Raw genomic sequence first — 27,961 nt, 5'->3', positions numbered from 1 at the left:
TCCATTGCTTATTATTTACAGGCCCCCGGGGCCATATTCTGAGTTTCTTTCTGAATTTGCAGATTTTATCTCAGATCTGGTTATTTCCTTAGACAAAGCTTTAGTTGTCGGAGATTTTAATATTCACTTTGATAACCCAGAAGACCCTTTAAAAACAGCGTTTGTGTCCATCTTAGATTCAGTCGGGATTAAGCAGAATGTCATAGGACCGACCCATAATGGTGGTCACACCCTTGATCTAATACTAACATTCAGATTAAACGTAGACAATATAGTCATACTTCCACAGTCTGAAGTTATCTCAGATCATTGTCTCATCTCATTCAAAATATGTCTGAGTAATAATATATGCACCTCACCACGCTACTGTATTAAACGTACTTTCACGTCAACTACTGCACAGAGCTTTATAAATGATCTCCCAGAGCTGTCAACTTTGATTGGGTCACTGTCAGCCCCTGCAGAACTCGATCAGGCAACTGAATGCTTAGAGTCAACATTCCGCCATACTTTAGATAATGTAGCTCCTCTAAAAAGGAAAATGATTAGAGAGAAAAAATTAGCACCCTGGTATAATGATGACACTCGCACATTAAAACAGACCACTCGAAAATTGGAACGTAAATGGCGTCAAACAAAATTGGTAGTGTTCAAATTGGCGTGGAAGGAGAGCTTCCTGAAGTATAGAAAAGCTCTTAGTGCTGCGAGATCAACATATCTCTCCTCCCTAATAGAAGATAACAAAAATAATCCTAGATTCCTATTTAATACTGTAGCAAAATTAACCAGGAATAAGTCCACTATCAACACATGCACACCTGCAGTATGTAGTAGCAACGACTTCATGAATTTTTTTAATGACAAAATTGAGAATATCCGACAAAAAATTCAAACTACTAATTTAAGGTTAGACAATGAAAGTGACCTTGTAGTTAACAATATAACTATCAGATCATCAGTTAGAATGTTTTACTCCCCTAAAAGAAACTGAATTACTTTCATTAATCTCTACATCAAAAGCCTCAACTTGCGTACTAGATCCCTTACCGACACATCTATTCAAACAGATAATGCCTGGAGTAATTGAACCGCTTCTAAAAATAATAAATTCTTCTCTTATGATTGGCTATGTACCCAAATCCTTTAAACTAGCAGTTATCAAACCCCTGATTAAAAAACCTGACCTTGATCCCTGTCAGCTGTCCAATTATCGGCCAATATCAAACCTCCCCTTTATCTCCAAGATCCTTGAAAAAGCTGTGGCACAGCAGTTATGCTCATATTTACATAGGAATAACATCCATGAAATGTATCAGTCAGGATTTAGACCTCATCATAGCACAGAGACAGCACTGGTTAAAGTAGTAAACGACCTACTGTTGGCGTCTGATCAGGGCTGTGTCTCGCTACTTGTGTTGCTTGACCTTAGTGCAGCATTTGATACCATTGATCATTCCATTCTTCTGGATAGACTAGAAAATGTTGTGGGAGTTAAGGGAATGGCCCTCTCCTGGCTCAGGTCTTATCTAACTGATCGTTATCAGTATGTCGATATAAATGGTGATATTTCTAGACGTACCGAGGTAAAGTTTGGTGTTCCACAAGGTTCTGTCTTGGGTCCACTGCTTTTTTCTCTATATATGTTACCTCTGGGCGATATTATTCGTAAACATTGTATTAGTTTCCACTGTTATGCTGATGACACACAGTTGTATGTCTCTGCAAAACCTGATGAGAGACACCAGCTTAATAAAATTGAGGAATGTGTTAAGGACATTAGACACTGGATGCTTATAAATTTCCTTCTGCTTAACTCTGACAAGACTGAAGTACTTGTGCTAGGACCACATACAGCTAGAAGTAAGTTTTCTGATTACACAGTAACTCTGGATGGCCTTTCTGTTTCTTCACGTGCAGCAGTAAAAGACCTCGGAGTGATTATTGACCCCAGTCTTTCATTCGAAACTCACATTGATAACATCACCCGGATAGCTTTCTTTCATCTCAGAAATATTGCAAAGATAAGAAATTTAATGTCATTGCATGATGCAGAAAAACTAGTCCATGCTTTCGTTACCTCCAGGTTGGATTATTGTAATGCCTTACTGTCTGGATGTTCCAATAAGTGCATAAACAAGCTCCAGTTAGTTCAAAATGCCGCAGCAAGAGTCCTTACTAGAACTAGAAAATATGACCACATCACGCCTGTCTTATCCACACTGCATTGGCTCCCAATCAAATTTCGTATTGATTATAAAATACTACTATTGACCTTTAAAGCACTAAATGGTCTCGCACCACAGTACCTGAGTGAACTTCTGCTCCTCTATGACCCGCCACGCCTACTTAGATCAAAAGGTGCAGGCTATCTGCTGGTACCTCGTATAGTGAAGGCTACATCAGGGGGCAGAGCCTTTTCTTACAAAGCCCCACTGTTATGGAACAGCCTTCCAAGTAATGTTCGGGAATCAGACACAGTCTCAGCATTTAAGTCTAGGCTGAAAACATATCTGTTTAGTCAAGCCTTTTGTTAATGGTGTTTATGAGGTAAAGGAGTAGATCTGGAGGGTCCTCAGACATAGTGTTTTGGTAAACTGGGATGTATGGATGCTGTCAGTCCCCACTCGCTTGCTCACTCGAGTTTGTTGACGGTGCAGTGGCTGGCTGCTTTATGTCCCGGGGCTCCCTCATGCCTGTGTTACCTTCTGGCTCTCTCCTTTTAGTTATGCTGTCATAGTTAGTTGCCGGAGTCCCCGCTTGTACTCGGTGCAATATGTATACTGTTCCTACTTATTCAGGTGACATTGGGCATACCTAACCACCTGTGTTTTCTTTCTCCCCCCCCCCAAATCTGTCCCTCTGAGTTACATGGAGTCAACAGGAAATCTTTTGGTGGAGACGGTGGGGACCTCGACTGGCTATCGTAGCCTGCAGGGAATCGGCCGTCAGACATTCTGTCGCATGTCCCAGACCCGGTGAAATGTAACTGAATTGTCTTGGCCAGGCCTAAGGGTCCCATCTGCATCTCATCATTGCTGAGGAGTGTGCTCCCATCACCCAATCAAGCATCCAGCCAGAGCAGGTCATGATATATTTTTTACCATATTAACATGCCATTGTGCGTCATGCCTCATGTAAAGACTCTCGTCTCTGCGAGCCTACCACACAGATTTAATACTTGTCATTTTTAGGGCATACCTAACAACGTGTTTTCTCTCTCTCTCTCTCTCTCTCTCTCTCTCTCTCTCTCCCCCCCCCCCCCCCCCCCCCCATCTGTCCCTCTGAGTTACATGTTTATCCTGGGATTGAGATGCTGGCCTCTTCTGCCCCTCGGACCTGCTTGATCCATCCTGGTGCCCTGTGTCTGGTCGGAGTTTTATCGCCCCACTCCTGTGAAGGACGGCCCCATGAGGACAGTTGAGGGTTATACCTGTTAAAACTGTTAATATTATAGTCAGGCTGTCTGTTGTTGCCCAAATGAGGATGGGTTCCCTTTTGAGTCTGGTTCCTCTCGAGGTTTCTTCCTCATGTCGTCTGAGGGAGTTTTTCCTTGCCACCGTCGCCACAGGCTTGCTCATTGGGGATAGATTAGGGATAAAATTAGCTCATGTTTTAAGTCGTTCAAATTCTGTAAAGCTGCTTTGCGACAATGTTTATTGTTAAAAGCGCTGTACAAATAAACTTGATTTGATTTGATGTTAAACTCTATTTTATGTAAATGGTACACGTTGAACAATAGAAAATGTCGTCTTGCATTACATGGAAAAATGTGCCTTGACCGAGTTTTGCTTTTCAGACTCTGTGCCAGTTACCCAGAGAAGATTTTGGTGCCGAGCTGGGTCACAGACACCGAGCTAGAGAACGTGGCGGCATTCCGATCCTGGAAGAGAATCCCAGCTGTTGTTTATAGGTGTTTGCTCACTTGACACCCTTTTATTTCCCGGCACAGATGACGACGACTTCTGCACCTGTATTTTATACTGAATTTAACTTTTCCCTAGACATCAGAGCACGGGTGCTGTGATTGGTCGGTGTGGGCAGCCTGAGGTGAGCTGGTGGGGCTGGCGGAATTCAGATGATGAGAACTTGGTGCAGTCCATTGCTAAGGCCTGTGGCATGGATCCTGCAGCTGTTAAACATCTGAACAATGACTCCTGTGTCCACAACAGCTCAGGTGAGCGTAGGAGCTGCTTTCTGATCAGTAATCAGTTTTACAGAATGTTTGACCTCCTGAATGATTTTTCTTGTGTGTATTAGATTCTGACGTTACTAACGGCAATGGGGCAGTGGAGCCAACTGGGCCGCCTCCTCAAAAACTACTGATACTGGATGCCAGGTCGTACGCTGCCGCCGTGGCCAATCGAGCCAAAGGGGGTGGCTGTGAATGCCCAGGTACACATGCCTGCTTGAGTTTTTGTATACCGTGTTGGGTCCCTGGCTGACGTAAACAGGATGGTGTAAATCAGCATGGTAAATGTTGCTCTTAAAGCAAATTGGCAGCATGAGCTGGAAGAAAGCCAGCTTATTAACGTGTGCAGATACAGGGCACTGTTGTCTGTGACGGTCCCTTACATTCAGTGTGATGAGCTGCTTATTCCATAACGCGTAAATTATTTAAAGGCAGCACTCTGGCTAATACATTTGATAAATTTCAGGGGTGTTATCTGCCGAGCAGGGCATACAGGGCAAATGCTAAATAATTTCCTATGACAGACTTGCTAATTTGCACAAAATGCATGAAGTGGCTCCTAATGTCAGCACTGGAGTATACTGGTACAAGTTATTCCTCAAATGTGACCTGTAGTTTTGAATATTAACACCCCCACCCCTTCCCTTGGTAACATTTTGGCTCGTGCGGTCATCTTGATGTAACTTTCCTGTACTGAACAGCACTCTAAATTTGTCAAGGTAAATGGAGAATGTTTTGTAGTTCAGGTATGTGATACAATCCATCAGTGTTTGACTTGGCTAACATTAGTGATTGTTAACTATACGCTTCACTATACATCAGTAATGTATCAAAAGCATAATGTTTGTCCCACTGTTTACTTTCTTGGAGTGGGACTACACATTCCTCTTTGGGGTTGAAATATGGTGGTGTGCTGCACAGAATGTAAAGAACACTGTTCCATGTAGTGCATGCTTGTTTACAGGGAACCATTTGGGATTTGGCTTAGAAATGGTCGGAAACAAGGTTGGCATCAGCGTTATGGGAATGCATGTATAGTAGCTGGAGTGACCTTTTAGTGTTGAAGGCAAAGGTCAGATTCACATTTAAGTGATGTCGAATCCTCGCTTGAATCATTATCCTGGTTCAGTTTAAAGCAGATATGCAGAACCTTTATTTTTAAATACATTTCTGAGTGGATAGTATCTCTATCCTTGACTCTTGTATGCTGCATAAGTGGGAATTAAAAAAATGGAGTTAAAATCGCCTGCAAAGTTGGCATTTGAGCCGCCCTGCTGAGCCAGCCAGCCCTGAATGCGTGATGTCACAGCGGCAACCGGTTTTAAGGCCGAGGCCTTTGACGGCTATAGACCAAGTCATATAAATAAAACTTTATGGTGAAAAATGAATACCGTTACTGATTTGCTCAACGAAGACTGATTTTGACTTCATTGATTGATTAACGATACAAGTTACATGCATTAATCTAAATGCAGGTAAAAAGTGTTTGTTTTATATCCGAATGAGAGTTGGAGCTTACCAGTCAGTGTTTTTGCTTCTTGAAGGCCGATCTTGTGGCAGATTGTTTAGAAATGATCTGACTTTCAGTTCTCCATTCATTCGCTTCTTTCACGTAAGGGCGAGGTGGCAGCAATATCCAGTTTAGAAAGAAGACGGCTGGTCCACTCATTCTCTCCATACTGTGTATTCCGCCATTACTGCTCGGCTCAGGCAATTACTAAAACCTGGGACGGAACGGGACGTCACTGGTTTTAGCAACAACCACAGGGAGATCCCTGCCGAAGTGACGTTCCGTCCCGGGTTTTAGCAACAACCCTCGGCTCATGCTCCAGGAGGACTGGTGCAACTGAACTCCCTTAAAAAAAAAAAAATTTGTTGGCTTTTTTTCTTTAATTGCTGGGACCACGTCATAGCTGCCCAATGTGCCTGTGAATTTCTTGCAAAATGTGTCAGTCTTTGCAGTTTGAATGTTCTTGGGCCATGAATGCAATGTAAATCCACCTTCTGTCATGTTGCTGCACCTGCCAGCAACACCTCTACGTAGCATGGCGATAAATTAGTTCAAAATGGAGGATCGGAGTTGCAGTCAGCTTTTTTAGTATAGCAGGAATGGTGGTGAGTCTGATGGACTTCCTATTGTGACGTTACAGATGTCAACATCGTTCACTCAGACCGCTACCTATATAAATCACTTTAATCGGAAAAATTGCTATTAGATTTATTGTTGGGGTGGCATGGTGGTGTAGTGGTTAGCGCTGTCGCCTCACAGCAAGAAGGTCCTGGGTTCGAGCCCCGTGGCCGGCGAGGGCCTTTCTGTGCGGAGTTTGCATGTTCTCCCCGTGTCCGCGTGGGTTTCCTCCGGGTGCTCCGGTTTCCCCCACAGTCCAAAGACATGCAGGTTAGGTTAACTGGTGACTCTAAATTGACCGTGAGTGTGAATGGTTCTGTGTCAGTCCTGTGATGACCTGGCGACTTGTCCAGGGTGTACCCCGCCTTTCGCCCGTAGTCAACTGGGATAGGCTCCAGCTTGCCTGTGACCCCTGTAGAACAGGATAAAGCGGCTAGAGATAATGAGATGAGATTTATTGTTGGTGCTTAAAACTATTCCTGTGCCATTTTTGAGGTCTCGAGACACTTTTTTTAAACAAAAGTGAGGCCATGGTTCTGCATGTATGCTTTTTAAGTAGACAGGAGGACTGACTTTCCTATGAAGACAAGTTGTTCATAATCTGAATCGGATTAGACTTCAGTTCACCTTCAAAATACTCTGGCCTGTTTTTGTACAGAGTACTATCCAAACTCTGAGGTGATGTTCATGGGCATGGCCAACATCCACTCGATCAGGAGGAGCTTCCAGTGCCTACGGGCTCTCTGTGCACAAGTGCCCGACCCTGCCAAGTGAGTGTACTGCCTTCAACATTCCTACACCCTGAAATGATGAGATTGAACACACTGGGATGTGAGAACAGATTTTGCTGTTTGGACATGTTCATATTTTTGTAATATTTGCACTTCAAAAACAAATCAACATATGAATACTTTCACATGTGGGATGGATTACATGGGGATAGATTAGGGATAAAATTAAGTCGTTCAAATTCTGTAAAGCTGCTTTGCGACAATGTTTATTGTTAAAAGCGCTGTACAAATAAACTTGATGTCAATGCTAACAAGCCAAATGCAATTGAACATCACGCCTCAATTTTAATTAATCACTGTAACGGTGGCTTCTAGAAGTATTCATCCCTTTTGAAATGGTCTCGTTTGTTTGCATGTTGCTCTGGAAGTTAGTTGCATGTTTATTGGTGTTGACCTGTGTACAATTAGTCACCATGATCCTAATATAAACACTTCTTCGTAGGCTCTAGGTTTTGTTAGAATTTGCATAGCATGGGTGTGAGCAAACACGAGTGGTTTTTCAAGATTTGTGAATGCAACAGCAGGCTCAGCCTCACAACTGCTTAAGTGTTTAACCTGGAATCAACAACCAAAGTGGCATAATCGCCAAGGTAACAGGTTGTGAATGGCTCAATCCTCATGAAAAATCTGAAGACCTGTTGGATGCCTGTCTGACCTCTTTAGACCAGCAAATGAGCTATAAGCATGCTCAGATTTGTAGTGTTCCAGTTCACTTTTCATGCGACCATATCATGGTGTAAACTATGACCTGGAAAGACTTCAGTGTCACAAAATGGCAATTCCAGAGTCCTTGAACACAATGTTTTAATGCGATAGTCTAAACTGCTGCTTTGATTCCAGTGAAATTCTAACAAAAGACATGTCCGATGACTGAAATGATTTGGCTGTAGATTAACCTCAAGTACATATCTAAACAGCATCATGAAGGCAAGTTGGTGATGCTTCAAGGGTGGGTGGGGTTTTTTCCTCTCTTCTCCAAAAACCTTTGGACATCCCATGAAGTGCCACTAAAACATGGTACAACCGTGACAGTCTAAAGAAGACTGTCCACCAGAAGTCAGTGACCTGCCTGGGTAAAGTGGTCCTTAGTTAGAGGAACAACCACGTGTAGCTTCAATCCAATTTCAGGTTGTAACGCCACTACAAAATGTGAAAGTTCAGTTGGGTGAATACTTCTGTAACCCACTGTATGTAACGTTTCTTTCCTATCTCTCGGTCTCTCAGTTGGCTGTCTGCTCTTGAAGGCACAAAATGGCTGCAGCATCTGTCTCTGCTGCTGAAGGCATCACTGTTAGTAGTGAACGCTGTGGATCGGGACAGCAGGCCCGTCCTGGTGCACTGTTCTGATGGCTGGGATCGCACACCACAGATAGTGGCGCTGTCCAAACTGCTGCTTGACCCATACTACAGAACCATAGAGGTGAGGTGGGGGACACTCAGGGTTTAACAGAATTTCTAACATGGATCTGGCACGTCTCATGTCTTTAATCATGTAACTAAGTGCATGTCTTCCAGCTACAACACACTCGGACCAGTTTAAAAATGCACCTCTCGCCATGCAGAGGGGTTATGTTGAGCTAAGCCTTTTGGAGGTGTAAAAATTCCTGGCATATTTTTCATTGGGTGCTGCTATAGCATACTTTTCATATCTCTTGTTGCCCAGCTCTATAGTATGGAGTGTCTATTCTCCCTGCCCCACACACACTTGATGTGTAGTTTAATGACTTGCTTGTTTTAATGATTAGGAAACTACCTGGGAGGATCACGGTCTAAAATGCCAGGGTATATAAATGTACACAATATGCAAAGGCCCTCATGTCCTCCCTGTAGCGCTGGCTTGACCTGCTAGTAAACGGTTACTGGTAGACTTGTGGAATTTCAGTATCTGAGGCTCATTCATCTAAGGGGAGTTGTGGGGGGTGTGGGTTTTTTTTTTAAATAGCTATGATTTTAATCATGCTGCTGATGTCAAACTATTTAGCATGTGATGAGGTTTCCTTGACTATATACAATACTGAGTGCTTGAAGGTGGAAAATGTTTCTACTTTCCAGACTTGGTATTTACTAGTAAATAACTGCTTCCTCCCCCCCCCCAGGGTTTCCAGGTTTTGGTGGAAACTGAGTGGCTGGATTTTGGCCATAAATTTGCAGACCGCTGTGGACATGGGGAAAACGCAGAGGATGTGAACGAGCGCTGTCCTGTCTTTCTGCAATGGCTAGATTGTGTGCACCAGCTGCAGAGGCAGTTTCCCTGCTCTTTTCAGTTCAACGAGGCCTTTCTGGTACCAGACGCCATCTACTGTTCCAACTATACACTGCTCCAGACATTTCATTCAGGAGCAATTAATTGACCTGAGCTTGGGCAAAATTAGGAACGATTCATTCCAGTTCATATAGATGTACATGAATCAGTGCTTCATTTAAGTGTCAGATTTTATTTTTGAGGATACTGGAAGTAGCAGTTGTTGTTGCTTGGCACTAACTGTTGGGTGTGTCATGCAGGTGAAGCTGGTGCAGCACACCTACTCCTGTCTGTTTGGGACATTCCTGTGCAACAGTGGGAAAGAGCGAGAGGAGCAAGGCGTACTCGAGAACACCTGCTCCGTCTGGTCTCTACTTCAGCCAGCTAAGAGAGCCTTCCATAACATCCTGTACTCGCCGCTCTCGGAGATGGTACTGCTTCTGTTCTGCATTTATCTGTTTTTACTGCATGTCGGTGGGTGTGTTCGGTGGTAGAACACTTTCAAATGGCGCTCAGCAAAAGGAAGTGCGGCAAACGTTCATACTTGGAAAACTGTTGCGCATCTGGCCATGGGATTGAGTAGGCGTACAAGTTTGTGTTGCATGTCAGATGAACATTGTAGTCGCTGTGACCGAAACCGGTTAAATCTTGTTACATGACTGTAAAGTGAGTTCATTCACGGAGTTATATTTCCATAGATTGTGGTGAACTCAAACTATTCTCACAGATTGATAAATTACTAATTGTAAACAAAATATGGCAGGAGAAGGAAACAAGACTTGTCCCAATTGCCACCGGACCCCTACATGATGCAAAGACTACACTAAATATTACATCACAGTACACCATAACGGTAAACATTTAAAGCCTTTTTTTAAAGGTCCCATGGCATGAAATTTTCACTTTCTGAGGTTTTTTAACGTTAAAATGAGTTCCTCTGACCTTAAGTCACCCCAGTGGCTAGAAATTTCATAATGTGTAAACCAAACTATGCCCAACATTTTGAGAATGGCGCGTTGATAAACTCTTCCCTTGCCTACGTCAGCAAGGGAGATGATCCCCCGGATTCCCACCCACTGTATGGATTGCCCGCCCAGCTCAAAAGTTGCCACCAAACATGGAAGTTGCGCTGTACATGGATGTGACGACACAGAAAGGAGTCTGTTTTTACTGCCGACGGGAGAGCCCCTGAAGACGCAGTGGCTTAATTTTATTTACTCCAATAATACGCCGTCGAGTCTACCTAAGACGGTGTATGTTTGTCGGAAGCATTTTCCTGATGAATGTTTCCACAACTTGGGACAGTACAGGGCAGGTTTTGCACATCAACTGTCACTGAAGCCTGGGTCCGTACCAAGCATCCCTGCCGCATCAGCAACAAACACCGAACAAGTAAGTGTATAACTGTTAAGTCGTTTTGCCGTGTTTTAAAATCGGTGCCACATTAGCCTTGCAATGGCTACATTAGCTGTGCAGCTAACTGCTTCCTGCAGTTAGCCAGGTACTCTGCGCTACAAAACCAAAAAGCATGCAGCATGCTCTGTTATAATAGCCAATCAAAACAGTTTTTACAAAGGCACCTTTTTTTTTTTTTTTTGGTCACTCGTTCATTATTTGTTTGTTCAGTAAAAACCCAATCATTTGATTTTATTTTATTTCCTCGCGTCGCACCTTAATGACGTCAGCGCGTGGTATTTTTCCCTTCGCGGTTTGTTCCTTCTTTCTCGCCATAGTAAGACGCCCACATCCGCTTGTTCTGACCCACTGGAGGTAGTGTCACAGTGCTGTTAGCCAATCAGAGCTAACACATTTACATGTCATGAATATTAATAAGACCCGCTTCTACCCTTCTCCGCCTCCTGCTTCTCATTAGCAAAACGATGCTCTGGGAAAAGCGCTGAAATGGGGCTTTCTCCCAGGAAGCTATATCTACGTGCCGAGGGTTCATTTCGAGAAAGGCTGCGGATATAACATCCGGAAACCTCCACGAGCCCGTTTAAAGCATCAACAAACCACCATGCCATGGGACCTTTAAAAATTTATCTATATAACCTTGCCCTGTCGTTACAACCATATGTTTTTGTGCTGGAAAAACCTGTCACTATAAACTTGCACCATTATTTGCTGTACTAGTCCTTACATGGGTTCTGTGTAACGTTATTCTTTGACCATGGCATGTATGTACGATCATGAGGGGATGTCTTTGCTAAATGGTATAAATGTAAAACGGCCAATTAGAGACCCGTCGGCAGTTGACCGTTATGCTCTCTTCCTCAACATCAGGATCTGTTTTATCCCCATGTTAGTTTCTCAATCACCTTTTTTGCAAAATGCCCTCTTGCACAGCTGAGGCAAGTGTTCTCTCAAGCTGCTGTGAGTGCTAAATGTACTTAACTGGTATGCTGACTATGTTGTCGGAGTTCCTTTGGTGTATTCGGAGACTCTACAGTGCAATTTGGGTGGCCATTTTGAAAGCAAAAGGTGGAGTGTGCATCCTGTGAACCCATCTGTATTTTCTGTTTGGTCTGCGTCCTGACAGGTGCTACATCCGGTGTGCCACGTGAGGAACCTAATGCTGTGGAGTGCAGTCTACCTGCCAAATTCCTCCCCCTCCTTGCTTTGTGAGGAGTCATGTGCTTCATATTCCACTGCTTCAGCCTCACCTGAGGACATGCCTCCTTGCAGGTAAAGGCAGCAGTAGCCTGGTAACCTCTGACCCCCCATTGGTTGTTTACAATTCTGAATCCATTCGTTCTTGAGTAGAGACTGGGGTGAGCAGGATGAACACTAGTAAGGGGAAACTACTGCAGCTACTGTTAGTGTTGCAGAAAATAAAAATACATGTCGTCAGTTTCTCACCATGCCTGCAATCTGTTCAGCATTTTTGTAGGTGGAGGCATTGTGGCATTGATAAAGGTCAAACTTTTTGTTTAGAAGTTGACGTGTGTGGGGGGGGGGGGTTGGGGGGAAACGTTTTTATGCAGTCAGCTTGTTTTACTGACGCTGGTATTCATTAAATCAGTTATGCTGGTGGTGTAGATGGAACACGAGTTGTTGCTGTGGCCTCTCGTTTAAGAGAGGGGGGGAAAAAAATTCCTGCATAAGTTGTTGGTGTGGGCCAGATGAGGAATTGGCTATATCTGGCGCATGGGTTTTGAGGTTTACACCCATGTAAAATCTCAAATGGGTGTTTGTGGGTGGCTTTTTTTTTTTTTCCCTTCCCTTTTAATATAAAGCCAAAACTACAAGAATTGGCTTAGGAAAACATGGCAGTGTTGACAGGCTTTTTTTTTTTTGTGTGTGTGTGTGGGGGGGGGTGCTTGTTTGACAAGCTAGCTAACTAGTTAACAGCTACTGAATGAGCTAGTAAACTTTTTTATTTTGGTTACTAGCTATTTCTTATGAGTAAACACAAACAGGGCCTTAAAGTGCATATTCTGGACCAATTTCATGGTTTTTTTTAAATATGAAAGTATGTCTCTTTACACACTCATCCAGAAGGGTAATTTTGCACAAGGCCATCTGTCTACAGGAGAAAATAAAATGCGTCTGGAAAAATCCCAAGGGAGTCTGGAGCCAGATTCGTGACGTTACCTGCGGAAGCGCCAGCAGGCTGTGCGAGCTTTGCACGGTTTCAGTGCACAGCCTGTGTAGACCAAGCGCTCCCATTTCTCTCTCATTGTCCGGTCTTTTGGGAAATGCTGAGTACTAATCCCATCAAGATTGGTGTTGCTACACCCTCCTACGATACATCTGTTAACCATTTTTTAATAATTACGTGATAACGTTGAAGAAACTTGCAGAAAACCACCAGGTCGTTTTCTCATAAACAAACCAGTGCTGATGTAGGATTCAGAGGGAGGCGTCCCGCACGCGATGTCACGAAAATTAGTGTTTGCTGGGAAATCCAAATGCCAAGTTTTTTCAGAGGCGGACCAATTCGCCTCAAATGGCTTGATTTCAACTGAATTTTTCTGGTATTGTGCAAGGTTAAAAAAAAAAAAAAAAATGCACAGAATGTTAGATATTTGACCAAAGTTTAATATAAAATAGGAATTGCATTGATCTTGCTCCTGAATTTACCTGTGATATGCACTTTAACCAAACCTGTCACATTCCAGCTTATTCATTCATCTTCAATACTTTCTCCTGGTCAGGATTGTGGTGGATCCAGGAACACTGCCTGGGACAGTAAATCATGACCATGCAAATTGGTTTTATCACATTTAAGTTGGAGTTCTGGGTAGGATGCTAGTTAGTTCAGGTGTGTTGAGTTGCTTAGTGAGTGCTTCATATCAAGTTTATAAGGAATTGCTATCTGGAATTGCACATCTGAGACTTTGATGATAAACTTGACGTATCCTTCCTACAGACTGCCAAAGACCCGTTCCTATGACCACCTGCTGACAGCTTGTGAGGGAACGAATCTATTGGTGTCGAACCGTCGCTGCAGCGATCCCAACCTCAATGAGTCGTGGCAGGAGCACGTTCGGTCAGAGGCGCGAACAGCAGAAACGTCACCTGAGGAGGAACTTGAGCAAGCAGCCTGTTGTACTACAGATAATCCTGAAATGACTGGATCGGATGAGAAGCTTCCAAATGAGCAATTACTCGACAGGGTGGAGCACATGGACTCTAAAATGGAAAAGATTATTTTAGCAGACCAGGGTGGGGATGCCTTGACAGTTGTTGGCACACCCTGTTTCGCCGAGCTGTCCGACGAGGTGCCTGAACAGAACAGTGAGGATTCAGCGTGTGACGAAGTGCTCGAACATTCTGCTGGGGAATCCGTCACCTCGGTTGTCTTTTCGTCACCTCATCCTGGACCTGTCACTAGCAGCCAGGAATGTTTATGTACTAAAGAGCCTCTTTGTTTAACTAATAACCTGAAATTTCACTCCCCTTCTCCACAAGAAGACTCTACGGACCCGTTAAAAACACCCAGCTCACTCCACTCGCCTTCACAACCTCTATCTCCGAAGCCGATGCTTGACAGACTTGTGTGTAACGTTGAGGATCCTCACATTAGCAGCTCTATTTCACAAAAATCCCTGAGCCGCCAGACATCCACAGCAAGCGCCGGGTCTCTACAGCTTGGCTGTCCTGGGCGAGTACTGGCTCAGGGCGCTCACCTGGGCGAGGATGGGCTCAGCATGCACAGGGACGCTGTACAGGTGCGACTCAGGCAGATGGAGGCGGGACATCAGCTGCAGGTGGAGACGCTGAAAAGGCAGGTGCAGGCGCTGTGGAACAAGCTGCACGTCAGTGGCGAGCTGGTGAGAAAGACATGTGTTCACACACTCTAATCTGTAGGGCCTTTTTTTTTTTTTTTTAAACTCCTTGGATGTAATCTAATGTCTTAACTCTATCTGTAGCATGTGTGATTTTTACCACAGACAAGAACGATCACCTTTTCCTGTGATCCTGTTACTTTTAAATACAAGTCAGCAGTTGTTGCAAACTAAACACTTTTTTCACAAAATCTGCAAAGCTACTTAAATTTAGAATCCGTATAACGCATCCTCAAGGACACAACTTTTTTTTTTTTTCCCCCTCAGCAGGAGGTTGTGTGGGTGAGATCCTTAAAGTAACTGACTTCTATTCTTGCTACTGTAACTTACTCCGCTCACTTAATAAAACACTCGAGGACTAGGAAAATGATCAACAGTGAGGTGTTATGAAGCAGTGTTACTGCCTCTTATTTTCTAATAATAGCAGATCCTGAACTGTTTTTCTTATACCGGGGTTCTCAGCCTTTTCTGCTTTGAGGCCGACCTATTCATACTTGTAGCAAATCGGGGCCCATTTAAGAAAAAAAAAAAAAATCCCCAATTATTTTAGCTTTTCTATAATGGCCCTTTTCCACTACCCTTTATCAGCTCACTTCAGCCCGACACGGCTCGCGTTTCGACTATCTAAGAACAGCACGACTCTGCTTGCTTCAGCCCTGCTCAGCCCCCAAAACTCGCACGGCTTTGGAGTGGGGCTGAAGCGAGCCAAACCGAGCTGAGTGGGGCTAGGGGCGTGAGGAGACACTCCCCTGTGCACTGATTGGTGAGGAGGAGTGCCCACACGCCCCGCAAGCATGCTGGGATCTGTAAACCCGGAAGAAGGAGAATTACGAGAATTATGAAGCCTTATGCGCCTCGCCTCATCTATACGCTCTTGCCAGTATCTGTTGGCGTTGTCAGTGACAACAAGCCACAGCATCAAGACCAGCAACACTAACGACTCCATGTCCTCCATGTTTATTGCTTACTATCCGGGTTGTGAGACTACCGCTTAAAAGATCACTGATGTCACTGTTTGCGCCGCCTAACGACATCACGTGACGTCCACCCACTTTCGCTAACTCCACCCAATGTGTCCACCCACTTCCAGCCAGCACGGTTCAGCGCGGTTGTAGTCGAAATGCAACTCCAACAGCCCCACTCAGCTTGACTCAGCCCAACTCAGCATGGCACGGCTCAGCCCAACTCAGCCGCGTTGGTAGTGGAAAAGCGGCATTAGACTCTAATAATAAGCTATTGTATTGACGGGATGCGACATCACCCTGTTACATATGGGAGCCCAGGAATTAAATAAATGTAATGAAAACCAACTGTTTTTAATTGTAGGTATTGTCTTTAACCTCCTAGGGCTTAGCGGTCACGTGCGTGGACAGTACTTTTTAGAAATTCGGAACAAGAATCCACATATGTGGACATACTTTTTCTCTAAAAGTACATCTTATCAAAAGATGATGCTTAGTTTTTATTCTAATCAGGTTCTAATAAGCCCAAATAGCAAAGAGAAATAAAAAATGCATGTAAAAAAACCAGCTTGGGCCTTAGGAGGTTAAAACTGTATGGATGTGCCAGAAGCCAACGATGCATGCAGGGCATTCTCAGTCAAAAGGGCTTAATGATCCAAAAGTGGAGTCTGGTCCATTAATACAAGAAATTATTGCCATGTTTGTGTACAGCAAACAAGTTATTAAAACCAAGTGGATATAGAAGCCACTCAATGGGATTAGATCCTTAAACATTTAATAAAGGATTTTTCCCGAAGAGCTGGAAAACTATCCATCCGAGTTTCCCTGACATCTCAAACTACCTGGTGCTGTAGACATCGTTCTACACAGACAAACTGATAACCTGGAAGAGCATGGAGGTGTACAACTTCTTAAACATGTGGTTGGATAAAAGATCTGGGGATCAGGACACAAGATGGATGGCGGTAAATGGATCAAAGCTCAGGAAGTGTGTTTATTAGCAGGTGTGATTATTTACAAAAACAAGTATTTAAACAAGGGGTGGCACGGTGGTGTAGTGGTTAGCGCTGTCGCCTCACAGCAAGAAGGTCTGGGTTCGAGGGCCTTTCTGTGTGGAGTTTGCATGTTCTCCCCGGGTGCTCCGGTTTCCCCCACAGTCCAAAGACATGCAGGTTAGGTTAACTGGTTACTAAGTTGACTGTAGGTGTGAATGGTTGTCTGTCAGCCCTGTGATGACCTGGCGACTTGTCCAGGGTGTACCCTGCCTTTCGCCTATGGTCAGCTGGGATAGGCTCCTGCGACCCTGTAACAGGATAAAGCAGCTACAGATAATGAGCTGAGTATTTAAACAGCATTCTAAACATGACCATGATGCTGTGCAAAGCCTCTGAAAACAGCTTCCATATCTGTGCGTGCTGATTGCACTCAGTATCTATCAAGTGTTTTCTATAATGACTGGGTCCCAAGCATGCACACCATGCGGGCTGTGGGCACATGTGGCCGCTTGAGCGTGAGAAGGTATGAGTCAAGTTTTCACTTGCTGTGTGACCACAACTTTTAGCTCGCGTGTATATCTCCACCAAAATGCCTCCTTTTCATCGATAACCCATCACAAAGCATTGTGAGCTGCAGTATGACCAGCTTAATGAGGCGGATGCGATGTCTGATGGAACCCAGTAATTGTACTCTACTCAGAGTCAAAAATTTAACTTCAAGTTCAGGGGGGGAAAAAAATTGTGGCCCACTAGATGGCGCTTCGTGAGCTGTGGCCCAGTGGTTGAGACACTCTCTTAGGTGAGTTGCATGCTCTTGCGACAAGGCTTTCGCAGATAGCTTTTCGCAGACGGTTGTAATTTATCGTTGAGCGGGGAGTATAGGCGTGTGCGATGTTATTCACCGCCACAACGCAAGGGGGCGCGAAGTCACGAAATCGCTAGGAGTAGTTGGTGGGTGTGGTTAGTGGAGTGTTTATCCTCCAGTTACTGAGCAACAGGTCATTCAACACCAACAACAATGGTGACTGGACGAGTCCGCACTTTGATCGAGATATAATGACTAGAACTGGAGTCGTATAGATGTACGTACTTCCTCGATCAACCGCTGTTCGTGCTGCTCCATCTTCACTCGTGTTTTTAAAAATGGCGGTCGTGAAAACAAAACAAACCGGGGAAGTAGGGAAGCAGAAGTGCGTGTACAGCGGATGTAGAGTGGACCAATCAGAGCCCTCTTGTCTGCGACGCTGTCTGCAGTGGTCACAATTTTTGGGAGGTGCGCGCGGAGCGTCTGTGAGGGGGGGCTTCGCAGACGCCATCTGCGACACTGTCTGCGAGGACTGGGTTGTCAGCATAAATTGGCCCTTAGACCATGTCGGATCAGCAATGATTACAATTTAAACTGAATGTGCTTTTTACGGATGGTACATCACTTTCTGTTCCAACGCTGATGCAAATACCGACCCCTTGAGCATCAGCTGATACTGGTTCATCCAGATTCAAGTTTAGTCGTTAAATAACTGAAGCACTCCTTTAGCTCTATTTAAAAGGCAAGGCAAGTTTATTTATATAGCACATTTCATACACAATGGCAGTTCAATGTGCTTTACAGAAGTAAAAACAAAAACAGTAAACAATAGAGAAATAAAATTACATAAAATAATTATCTTTATTCTAAATAATTAATTAAAAGAATTAAAAGAAAATAATAAGAATTAAACAATAGTAGAAATAAAATATTAAAATAAAAAAAAAAGTTAGTCCTTCCCGCGCCATGTGGCGCGTCGGGCAGCGCCGATGTCCGTTTCCACAGCCCTCGGCCTCTCTCCTATTACATAGCTAGGGTTACGGTAGGGGGCTAGTCCTCTGGTAACTGAGAGTTTAACTCCCCACTCGCATCTGTATTGCAGCGTGACTTGCCAGATTGTAGTAGGTACCATTTTTATGATGGTCTTTGGTATGACCTGACCGTGAATAAAACTCATGATCTCCCAATTGAGAGGCAGACACGCTACCACTAGCTGGTCTTTAAGCTCTATTTGATTATTTAAAAAAAAAAAAACCAGCCCTAAGCTCTGTGTAAACATTTCCAGTTATAAAAATAAATTTTCGGTAAATGGGTTTCTTGTTTTGAGGACAGGGAAATGTCATATCTTGCCTGTGGGTAATCACATGTGTGCAACAGATGGAAATGTGGCTAAAACACTGGAGTATTTCTCCTAAAACGGTCTGTACAGGCGCACACTTCTGAGGCAAAATTGGACATTTATGCAGTCTAGATTCTGTTTATGCGTGGTGCAAAAAAACCCCTTCAGTTTAAAAAAAAAAAAAAGTAGCTCCACATGAGCAGAGATCTAAACTATCCTTTTGCCCAGACGCCTGTGCCAGATGGAGAGAATAATGTGGAGGCTGTGCATCTGTCTCACTGCGGCACTGAGATCTTCTCCGAAAGCTGGGAAAATGAGGAGCAGCAAGACAAACAGGTAGGAGAGTGAGGGATCAGGGAGAGGAGGAGTGTGACTCTACAAGTAGTAGACTATAGGCAGGTTTCCAGACACAGGATTTTGTGGAGGATGGTGAGCATGATGATGGAAACTGCAGTTTTGCAGACGTGGACAGGGGCCTTGATTAGCAGGAGATGCTTTACTGGGTTATAGTGTCCTGTAGCACGACTGATCAGATTCCACTACAGTAAACCTTGCTGCCCTTCCACGATGACTTCTCCAACCTAAAAGTCGATCTCTCCATCACTCTACTGTGAAGAAATCTTGGTGAATATAAGTATTGGTAAAATCTAATTTCAGTAGCCTGAACTTTTTCCAGTACAGCGGTGTTTGGTGTTTCATGGCTCTAAGGTGCCCAGCTACAATCTGTGTGGGGTCTTCCATGTTCTCATCGTTTCCACTTTGGTTTCTTCCAAATTCTGCAGTTCTTACCCACTTCCAAAAAAAACCCTGCCAGTAGGCGAATTGGCAAATCGTGAATGGTGTCATGCAGTAAACTAGTTTCTCCACTAGCATGTGTTGTGATTAGCTCTGGATTTGGCCCGAATGGGATAAAATTTATTTATATATATATATAAATTTTTTTTTTTCTCCAAATTCCGTTTGAACTGTAGTATGGAACACTTTACTTAAATCCCTTATGCCAAAGACAATATTCCTACTAAACTGTTTATGAATTTCACTAATTCCCGTTTACATGCAGCTGTGCATACTCTGTAGATCTGTGTACAACGCACGGGGCTGACTTGGTGACACATAGCTGTTTTTTGTTTAAAAACCCCAATTGAGGTGTATCCCACGTCCTAAGAATTACATTTAGAATATGCATTTCATGACCTGTAAGACTCCAAATATTGTTGTTTTTTAGAATTTGTGTATATAAATGTACAGTGTCTGCCAATCATTTTATTTTTAAACATGGTCTGAGTAAAATAAGACTCCGAATGACCTGATTGAGCTCAGGGTTAAGTGATTCAGGATATTGCTCAAACAGGAGCTCGTGCAGGTGGACAGAGGAGACGAGAACTGCTTGTAGGGTTTTTATTTTTAAATATGAGGATATTATGCAGTCGCGTTGAAGATATGAAGTTTATCCTTGAACATGAAGTTCATTTCTTCATGCCACTAATGTTTTATCAACACGTGCTGAAGTTAGAATTTTGAGCCTGCTCACCATTTTGACACTGCATGTCTGATCGGCAGGAAAATGCTGGGAGTGTGCGAGTGAAATATCAGAAAATGTCAGATCCAGTGTAATTCATATGCTCGTTTTCAACATGAAGATAAAACTTGATATCTTCAAGCCAATGTGAAGGGTGTGCCCCACTCAAATTATATGCGCCAAGTACCCAGACTTGTCAAAATGTTCATCCCCCTCCCCTCCCCTCCCCTCCCCTGAGCGACAGATTTGTCTAGGTTTTGGTTCTGTGTCCTGGATCTCATGTGGAAATGTACTACTTGTAGTTTTCCCAGTGAAATAATATATTAAAGAGACCCCTTTTTTTGTTTTTCTATGTGGGGGATGCTTAAGGCCTCTGCATGCTCTTGCGACAAGGCTTTCGCAGATGGCTTTTCGCAGACGGTTGTAATTTATCGTTGAGCGGGGAGTAATAGGCGTGTGCGATGTTATTCACCGCCACAACGCAAGGGGGCGCGAAGTCGTGAAATCACTAGTAGTTGGTGGGTGTGGTTAGTGGAGTGTTTATCCTCCAGTTACTTATAATGACTAGAACTGGAGTCGTATAGATGTACGTACTTCCTCGATCAACCGCTCTTCGTGCTGCTCCATCTTCGCTTGTGTTTTTAAAAATGGCGGTAGTGAAACCAAACCGGGAAAGTAGGGAAGCGGAAGTGCGTGTAGAGTGGACCAATCAGAGCCCTCTTGTCCGCGAGGCTTCTGCGGTGGTCACAATTTTTGGGAGGTGCGTGCAGAGCGTCTGCGAAGGGGGGGCTACGCAGATGCCATCTGCAAGGACTGGGTTGTCAGCATAAATTGGCCTTAAGTTTTCAGACATGGGAAGGTGTTTCACAAACAAGCTCTGTAATGTGGAACTTTTTTTTTTTCCTCCTCCCCATTGTAAATGGATGACGCCATTGTTTAAAATCACACTACACATTTTGTACAATCTTGAATTGTGACGTAAGAGGAATAGAACACTGGGATGTGCTGTTTAGATGAAAAATGTGGTGGTGGTAAGGGACTCTGCCCACATCATGCCATACAGTCCCTTTAAAAGTAGACTGCCTTCCGATTTCATAGCCGGTGAAATTTGGTCATTGATGTTTTTTCTGTAATCTCAAGTATCAGGCCATTCTGTGGCTGGGAAGTTAGTTATTTTAAGTGGAAGGGATTCCCTAGCAAAAAATGTGCATGAAATTGCTTGCTCACTTCATGCAGTCAAGCAGAGGAAGTGTGCTTTTTTTTTGGGGGGGTTATGGTGGCTGGCATCCAGTGTTGCTTTACTGCCATCTACAGGTTTACCTTGACTGTGCACTGACAGTTCCATCATTCTGTTAAATGAACAGCTGATCACACAAGGTGCTCACTGACTGCCAGTATTTATTAGTTTGGTCCTACGTTGCGTTTCCTTTCCCTCACATGATGTCTTCTCACTCTCCATTACTGTAGTCGGTCTTTCATGTTTCCCTTGCGTCCTCCAGCGTTCTCACCTGTTTCAGATTTGTATCCCATAATGTCTTGAACAAATGGGGAAAGCCCAATGCATGATGTAGTACGGTATCTTGTGTCACAGTGAAGCAAGAAAAGAAGGGGAAAAAAAGGCAGAGAATTTGGGGCCATGTGGCCTAAAGTTCATTAACTGTTCTAGTTAAAACTAATAAAATTGGAAGTCTGACTTTGAATTTGGTAGCTTTCAGGCCACTAAACAAAAATAATTGGGTGTTGGAAGGTTCTTTTTATGACCTACACTTAAAATCTGAAAGGTGGTATTTTTATTTGCTCTGCAGATTCTGTTCTGTGGAAAAGCATGAGAAAATAACAATGTGCAGCATAGAGGGCCGTCCTTACATGAAGCATTTTAATGCAAAATCTCAATCTTGGTTGAAAAATGACTGGCAGACATTAAACAGCTCATTGACCACCTTTGCTTACATGAACTATTTACCCAGTGTGTGGTACGTAGTAAAGGGATCCTGATTGTGTCCCCTCTCTGTGCTTCTAGGTCCCTCACTGGTATCCTGATCACCACCTTCCAACACACTGCTACAGATGTGAAAGCAAGTTCTGGCTTGCTGCTAGAAAACAGCAATGCAGGTGAAGATGGCGTCTGCCCTCACTCGGATACGTGTTCTGTTTGTCCTTTACATGTTACACCTCAAAGCACACTCCTGTTTGCTAATCCTGGCCATGCTAAAGGAAAAATGTTTTGGTCTAATTTCTATCCATCACTTGTCTAGAGTATGTGTGACTTACCACAGGCATAATTAACGTTTCTCTCTAGTGATGAAACGGACATTGAAAATGAAACTCTCTTCTAACGGAAGCTGTTAATCTAAGCACACAAATGTATTTAAAAAAGCGTGGCAGTGTGATCAGAATTGAAAACTAAACATTTCCCCTTAAAGGGGAACCGCAGGCAAATTTTTATCAAAGTTCTATTTTATAAAATGTAAGAGTGCATTTCTGACAGCTATTTTGTCACTGCTATAGATAGTTTTCACATGATGTCACAGTCAGGGATTCCCTAGTGGCGGCCATCTTGCGGGTCAAACTTGCCGTACGGGTGACTGAGCACACATTGTAACGCGCGAGTACAAAGTCTTCAAAAGAACCCAAGCAGGCTATTTAAAGCTAGCAATGGTGCACACCTGTTGTATTCATGGCTGTTGTAATAGGTCAGATGAAGTCAAGCGGAGCTTTTATGGAATTCCCACTGTACGGGAGCACGAAGGCGAGCAAACAAACTCGGCATACAAAGGAGAAATCTATGGCTTGCAAGGATTCAGCCTTCCAAACAGTCTGTTCCGATCATTTTATAAGTGGTAAGTTGTTTAAATAAACAATCAATTGTGTTTTAAGTTTGTTTTTGGAAACCAAAACATGTGAACAATCTCTGGAGAATGCCTAACTGGAACCGCTGAGTGTACATTTACATTGTAATGTACACTTGATATCGCTCGTTTGTCACATTTTTCTATTTGACACTTGTCACTTCACTCACGCAAGGGTCATTTTTGAAAAACATTTTAGGTCTATTCTGTATGATTTTGATTTGTGTTTGGGATGCAAACAGCGCGCCTTTTGGCGGATGCCGCCCAAATTGCGCAGATTTTTTTTTTTTTTTTTTTTTTTGGGGGGGGCGTTGGGGTGTCTGATTACAATTTCAAAGTAAATTCTGTATTAAAATTACCAAATAAGCAAATCCATTAGTCCATGAAACAGGAAGTATAAGGATGAGAAAGTTTAAATCGCAAAGCTGCACACATTTGCGCAGCCTGAGCGGTGTGCAGGACTGCGCAAATGTGTGCAGCTTTCCAATTTAAACTTTTTTTTTTTCTCATCCTTATACATCCTGTTTCATGGACTGTAACAGATTTGCTTATTTAGTAACTTTAATACAGAATTTACTTTGAAATTATCAGACACTCCAACGCCCCCCCCCCCCCCCCCAAAAAAAAAAAAAAACGGATCTGTGCGATTCAGGCAGCATCCGCCAAAAGGTGCACTGTGATTATAAAGTTGTATATATCAGACAGCCTTTAGAGTTTGAAGTATATATGATGAAGCATAGTCACTTTAAAATACATCTTTGTCCACTTCGTAGGGGTCAACTCCCCCAATCAAGGCCAGTTTGGCTGCATACCGTTGTCAAGATGTCGTCTACTGTATCTATATACTTCTGTTTGCTTGATTTTGCCGACATTGATCTTTATTTTAGAAAACTGACTATATAACTTCATAAATTTGTCCGAGATAACGTAGCCAGTAGTGGCGATGGTCCGTTTTGTTTGCCCTGCAAGATGGCGGCTGGGGGGCATTCCCCGGAATGCTGTGACGTCAGTGAAAACTATCTATAGAGGGCTTTCGTGTGATGTCACCACACCATGAGATTTTGTTAGGGCGCCATATTGGAAGACCAAGTACACATCTATGCAAGTACATACATAAAACAAACTACACCTGAAATGTAGCAGCAAATTCTTTTATTAACATGCTAACTGTGTGTTCTTTACTACATTAACAGTTGTTCCAGTCTATGAAAGACCTGTTCAGAATTTGTTCATTTATATTTCATATAATAATCAGTGCAGATTAAATGAAATTCTCCACTATCATGTTAAAAAAAATTATAGCACTTGACCACTATTGCAATCTGTATTCATGCTGTTATGGATTTTATTTCATAATTTATTTTTAATTTACTACTTCTCTTTTTACAACCCCGATTCCAAAAAAGTTGGGACAAAGTACAAATTGTAAATAAAAACGGAATGCAATGATGTGGAAGTTTCAAAATTCCATATTTTATTCAGAATAGAACATAGATGACATATCAAATGTTTAAACTGAGAAAATGTATCATTTAAAGAGAAAAATTAGGTGATTTTAAATTTCATGACAACAACACATCTCAAAAAAGTTGGGACAAGGCCATGTTTACCACTGTGAGACATCCCCTTTTCTCTTTACAACAGTCTGTAAACGTCTGGGGACTGAGGAGACAAGTTGCTCAAGTTTAGGGATAGGAATGTTAACCCATTCTTGTCTAATGTAGGATTCTAGTTGCTCAACTGTCTTAGGTCTTTTTTGTTGTATCTTCCGTTTTATGATGTGCCAAATGTTTTCTATGGGTGAAAGATCTGGACTGCAGGCTGGCCAGTTCAGTACCCGGACCCTTCTTCTACGCAGCCATGATGCTGTAATTGATGCAGTATGTGGTTTGGCATTGTCATGTTGGAAAATGCAAGGTCTTCCCTGAAAGAGATGTTGTCTGGATGGGAGCATATGTTGCTCTAGAACCTGGATATACCTTTCAGCATTGATGGTGTCTTTCCAGATGTGTAAGCTGCCCATGCCACACGCACTAATGCGACCCCATACCATCAGAGATGCAGGCTTCTGAACTGAGCGCTGATAACAACTTGGGTCATCCTTCTCCTCTTTAGTCCGAATGACAGGGCGTCCCTGATTTCCATAAAGAACTTCAAATTTTGATTCGTCTGACCACAGAACAGTTTTCCACTTTGCCACAGTCCATTTTAAATGAGCCTTGGCCCAGAGAAGACGTCTGCGCTTCTGGATCATGTTTAGATACGGCTTCTTCTTTGAACTATAGAGTTTTAGCTGGCAACGGCGGATGGCACGGTGAATTATGTTCACAGATAATGTTCTCTGGAAATATTCATGAGCCCATTTTGTGATTTCCAATACAGAAGCATGCCTGTATGTGATGCAGTGGTGTCTAAGGGTCCGAAGATCACGGGCACCCAGTATGGTTTTCCGACCTTGACCCTTACGCACAGAGATTCTTCCAGATTCTCTGAATCTTTTGATGATATTATGCACTGTAGATGATGATATGTTCAAACTCTTTGCAATTTTACACTGTCGAACTCCTTTCTGATATTGCTCCACTATTTGTCGGTGCAGAATTAGGGGGATTGGTGATCCTCTTCCCATCTTTACTTCTGAGAGCCGCTGCCACTCCAAGATGCTCTTTTTATACCCAGTCATGTTAATGACCTATTGCCAATTGACCTAATGAGTTGCAATTTGGTCCTCCAGCTGTTCCTTTTTTGTACCTTTAATTTTTCCAGCCTCTTATTGCCCCTGTCCCAACTTTTTTGAGATGTGTTGCTGTCATGAAATTTCAAATGAGCCAATATTTGGTATGAAATTTCAAAATGTCTCACTTTCGACATTTGATATGTTGTCTATGTTCTATTGTGAATACAATATCAGTTTGAGATTTGTAAATTATTGCATTCCGTTTTTATTTACAATTTGTACTTTGTCCCAACTTTTTTGGAATCGGGGTTGTATTTATATATATTTGAATTATTTGGACATGGGGGGAACTATATTTAAAATCCAAAGAGGGAGGGAGAAATTAAAACAAAAGAAAGAAATGAAATACATAACATATAAATGTGATAAAATTAAGGATGTTTTTATTCAGTAAACATTTAAAAAAATGTTCTACAACACTCTAGCCTAGTGACTTACCAGTAACAAAATGGTCTGAACATATTCTGTACTGTTGTAGATTTGAAGTATTCAGATCCGCTCTGCATAAAGCCGCTCAATACTCTCTCTGTCTCCTGGCAGAAAGCTCCTTGGTTTGCTCCCCTTGTGTCTCAATCACAGCTGGTATTCTGTAGAAAGACTTCTTTTCACCTTTCCCATCAGCTTTGTTAGAACACCCTAACACAGCACAAAAGTTTACCATTGTAGGTTTTTGATGATCCAAGTGCCTCGTGGGTTCAAATACCGTGCGCTGCCGTTATTTCCCCCTAATCACGGGTTTGTTGGTCTTCCAATATGGCGCAGGGTTTGTTTACTTCCGGTTTCGGGTGATGTCAGTGAAAGGGGTCTATAGCAAGTTGAGTTTATGTAATATCAGTCCATATGTTTACAGCCGTTGCTTTGACGAGATGACCTGTGCAAGACCTTGTAGGACAGAAGTAAAACATGCAGCAGAAATCAAAGTGACCGTCTGCCAACATTCTCAAGATGTGTGCCCCCCCTCGAATGCTGATGTAATCAAGCTGCAAGTTTTCCCTGTGTCCAAAATCGCACTATATAGTGAGGACGCCATTTTGTAGTGCTGTCTGAAACCTTAGTGAGGGTTATTTACACCCTATATAGTGCACTCAAAGTATCCCACAATGCATCATGAAAGTGTAAAACTGATGGTCACTAACCAGAGCAATATATCCCATCATGCATTAGTCACACTGAAAGAAATCAAGTCTCAAACTTGATTTAATAAAAGGCAGCAGCGAAGAAGTGTTCAGCCTTTTAAACAAAAAAAAACTAAAGGATGCAGGCACTTTGTATTGATTAATGTGGGAAATATGCTCTGTATAATATGGATTTATCATAAATACATGCATGTTATTTTGAAAACCCACCAGCTGACTGATCTGGCACATTTTAATTGTGACATAAATACCAGCACGATGGACTAGTGTCTGAAAGCTTTTTTTTTTTTTAAATTTATTTTACCAATGGTTCAAAGTTGTATGGACTTCACTGATGAAGCTGGCAAATCTCAAAATTAATCTAAATTGGAATGATCCCGCTGCTGTGTAAAGTTTTCAAAATGGCAGCACTGATGCTTCACAAGTCTTGTGAAGATCACGCAGATGAGCGACGGCTGCCATGGACCGTACGAACTACATTCAACATGGCTAAAAACCAAAAAGGCTGAGAAGTGTAATATAATATGCCAATACGAGTCACGATATAAGGGTAATAAAACTGAACGTAATTGAGTAATACGTTAATTAAGAAATAAAGCAAGTTTAAAAATGACTTCAGTTCCCCTTTAAACACAAGTTCAGTGATTTACCCCCTCCCCAGAAATGTGCTCATGTCTGTGGTACACACATGCTGCAGTTGATGGACAGTGATTACTTTCACCTTGAATGTAGTGTCCTCTCAGATGAACAAAAATGGGCTCTTCAGTTAGTTCTGGCCTTCTGTCCTCTCAGTCTCTTTGTCTCTCTCTCTTTGTGACTTTTCATCCTGTCCTGTCTCCTCCCTTTCTCTCCCTACAGTGCCAGAGAACCTGTTGAGGAAGCCTGGTGAGATTCCTCTTCCCCTCTCTTATTTCATGCATGTGCTGTTTTTTCCCCTCCCATCTGTCTGTCCATGTCTCTTTCTCCTTCATTTCTACA

General features: G+C 42.9%; 1 protein-coding gene across 3 annotated transcripts in view; it reads left to right on the top strand.

The window, feature by feature from the left end:
* LOC132875583 (myotubularin-related protein 3) overlaps positions 1–27,961 on the top strand; it is a 58,069-nt gene that overhangs the window by 26,966 nt on the left and 3,142 nt on the right. For 2 of the 3 annotated variants that reach the window (XM_060912465.1, XM_060912467.1), the window contains 12 exons: positions 3,797–3,910; positions 4,002–4,174; positions 4,258–4,392; positions 6,976–7,087; positions 8,333–8,528; positions 9,205–9,390; positions 9,611–9,781; positions 11,890–12,035; positions 13,723–14,626; positions 18,971–19,078; positions 22,282–22,373; positions 27,842–27,868. In XM_060912465.1, the coding sequence (XP_060768448.1) occupies positions 3,797–3,910; positions 4,002–4,174; positions 4,258–4,392; positions 6,976–7,087; positions 8,333–8,528; positions 9,205–9,390; positions 9,611–9,781; positions 11,890–12,035; positions 13,723–14,626; positions 18,971–19,078; positions 22,282–22,373; positions 27,842–27,868 (2,364 nt within the window). The remainder of the gene's footprint in view (positions 1–3,796; positions 3,911–4,001; positions 4,175–4,257; positions 4,393–6,975; positions 7,088–8,332; positions 8,529–9,204; positions 9,391–9,610; positions 9,782–11,889; positions 12,036–13,722; positions 14,627–18,970; positions 19,079–22,281; positions 22,374–27,841; positions 27,869–27,961) is intronic. The other variant, XM_060912466.1, reaches the window with a different exon arrangement.

The sequence above is a fragment of the Neoarius graeffei genome, chromosome 28, assembly GCF_027579695.1.
Source record: "Neoarius graeffei isolate fNeoGra1 chromosome 28, fNeoGra1.pri, whole genome shotgun sequence".
Classification (NCBI taxonomy): Eukaryota; Metazoa; Chordata; class Actinopteri; order Siluriformes; family Ariidae; genus Neoarius; species Neoarius graeffei.
Note: the sequence above shows the minus strand (reverse complement) of the source record. Positions and strands in the feature narration are given on the sequence as shown.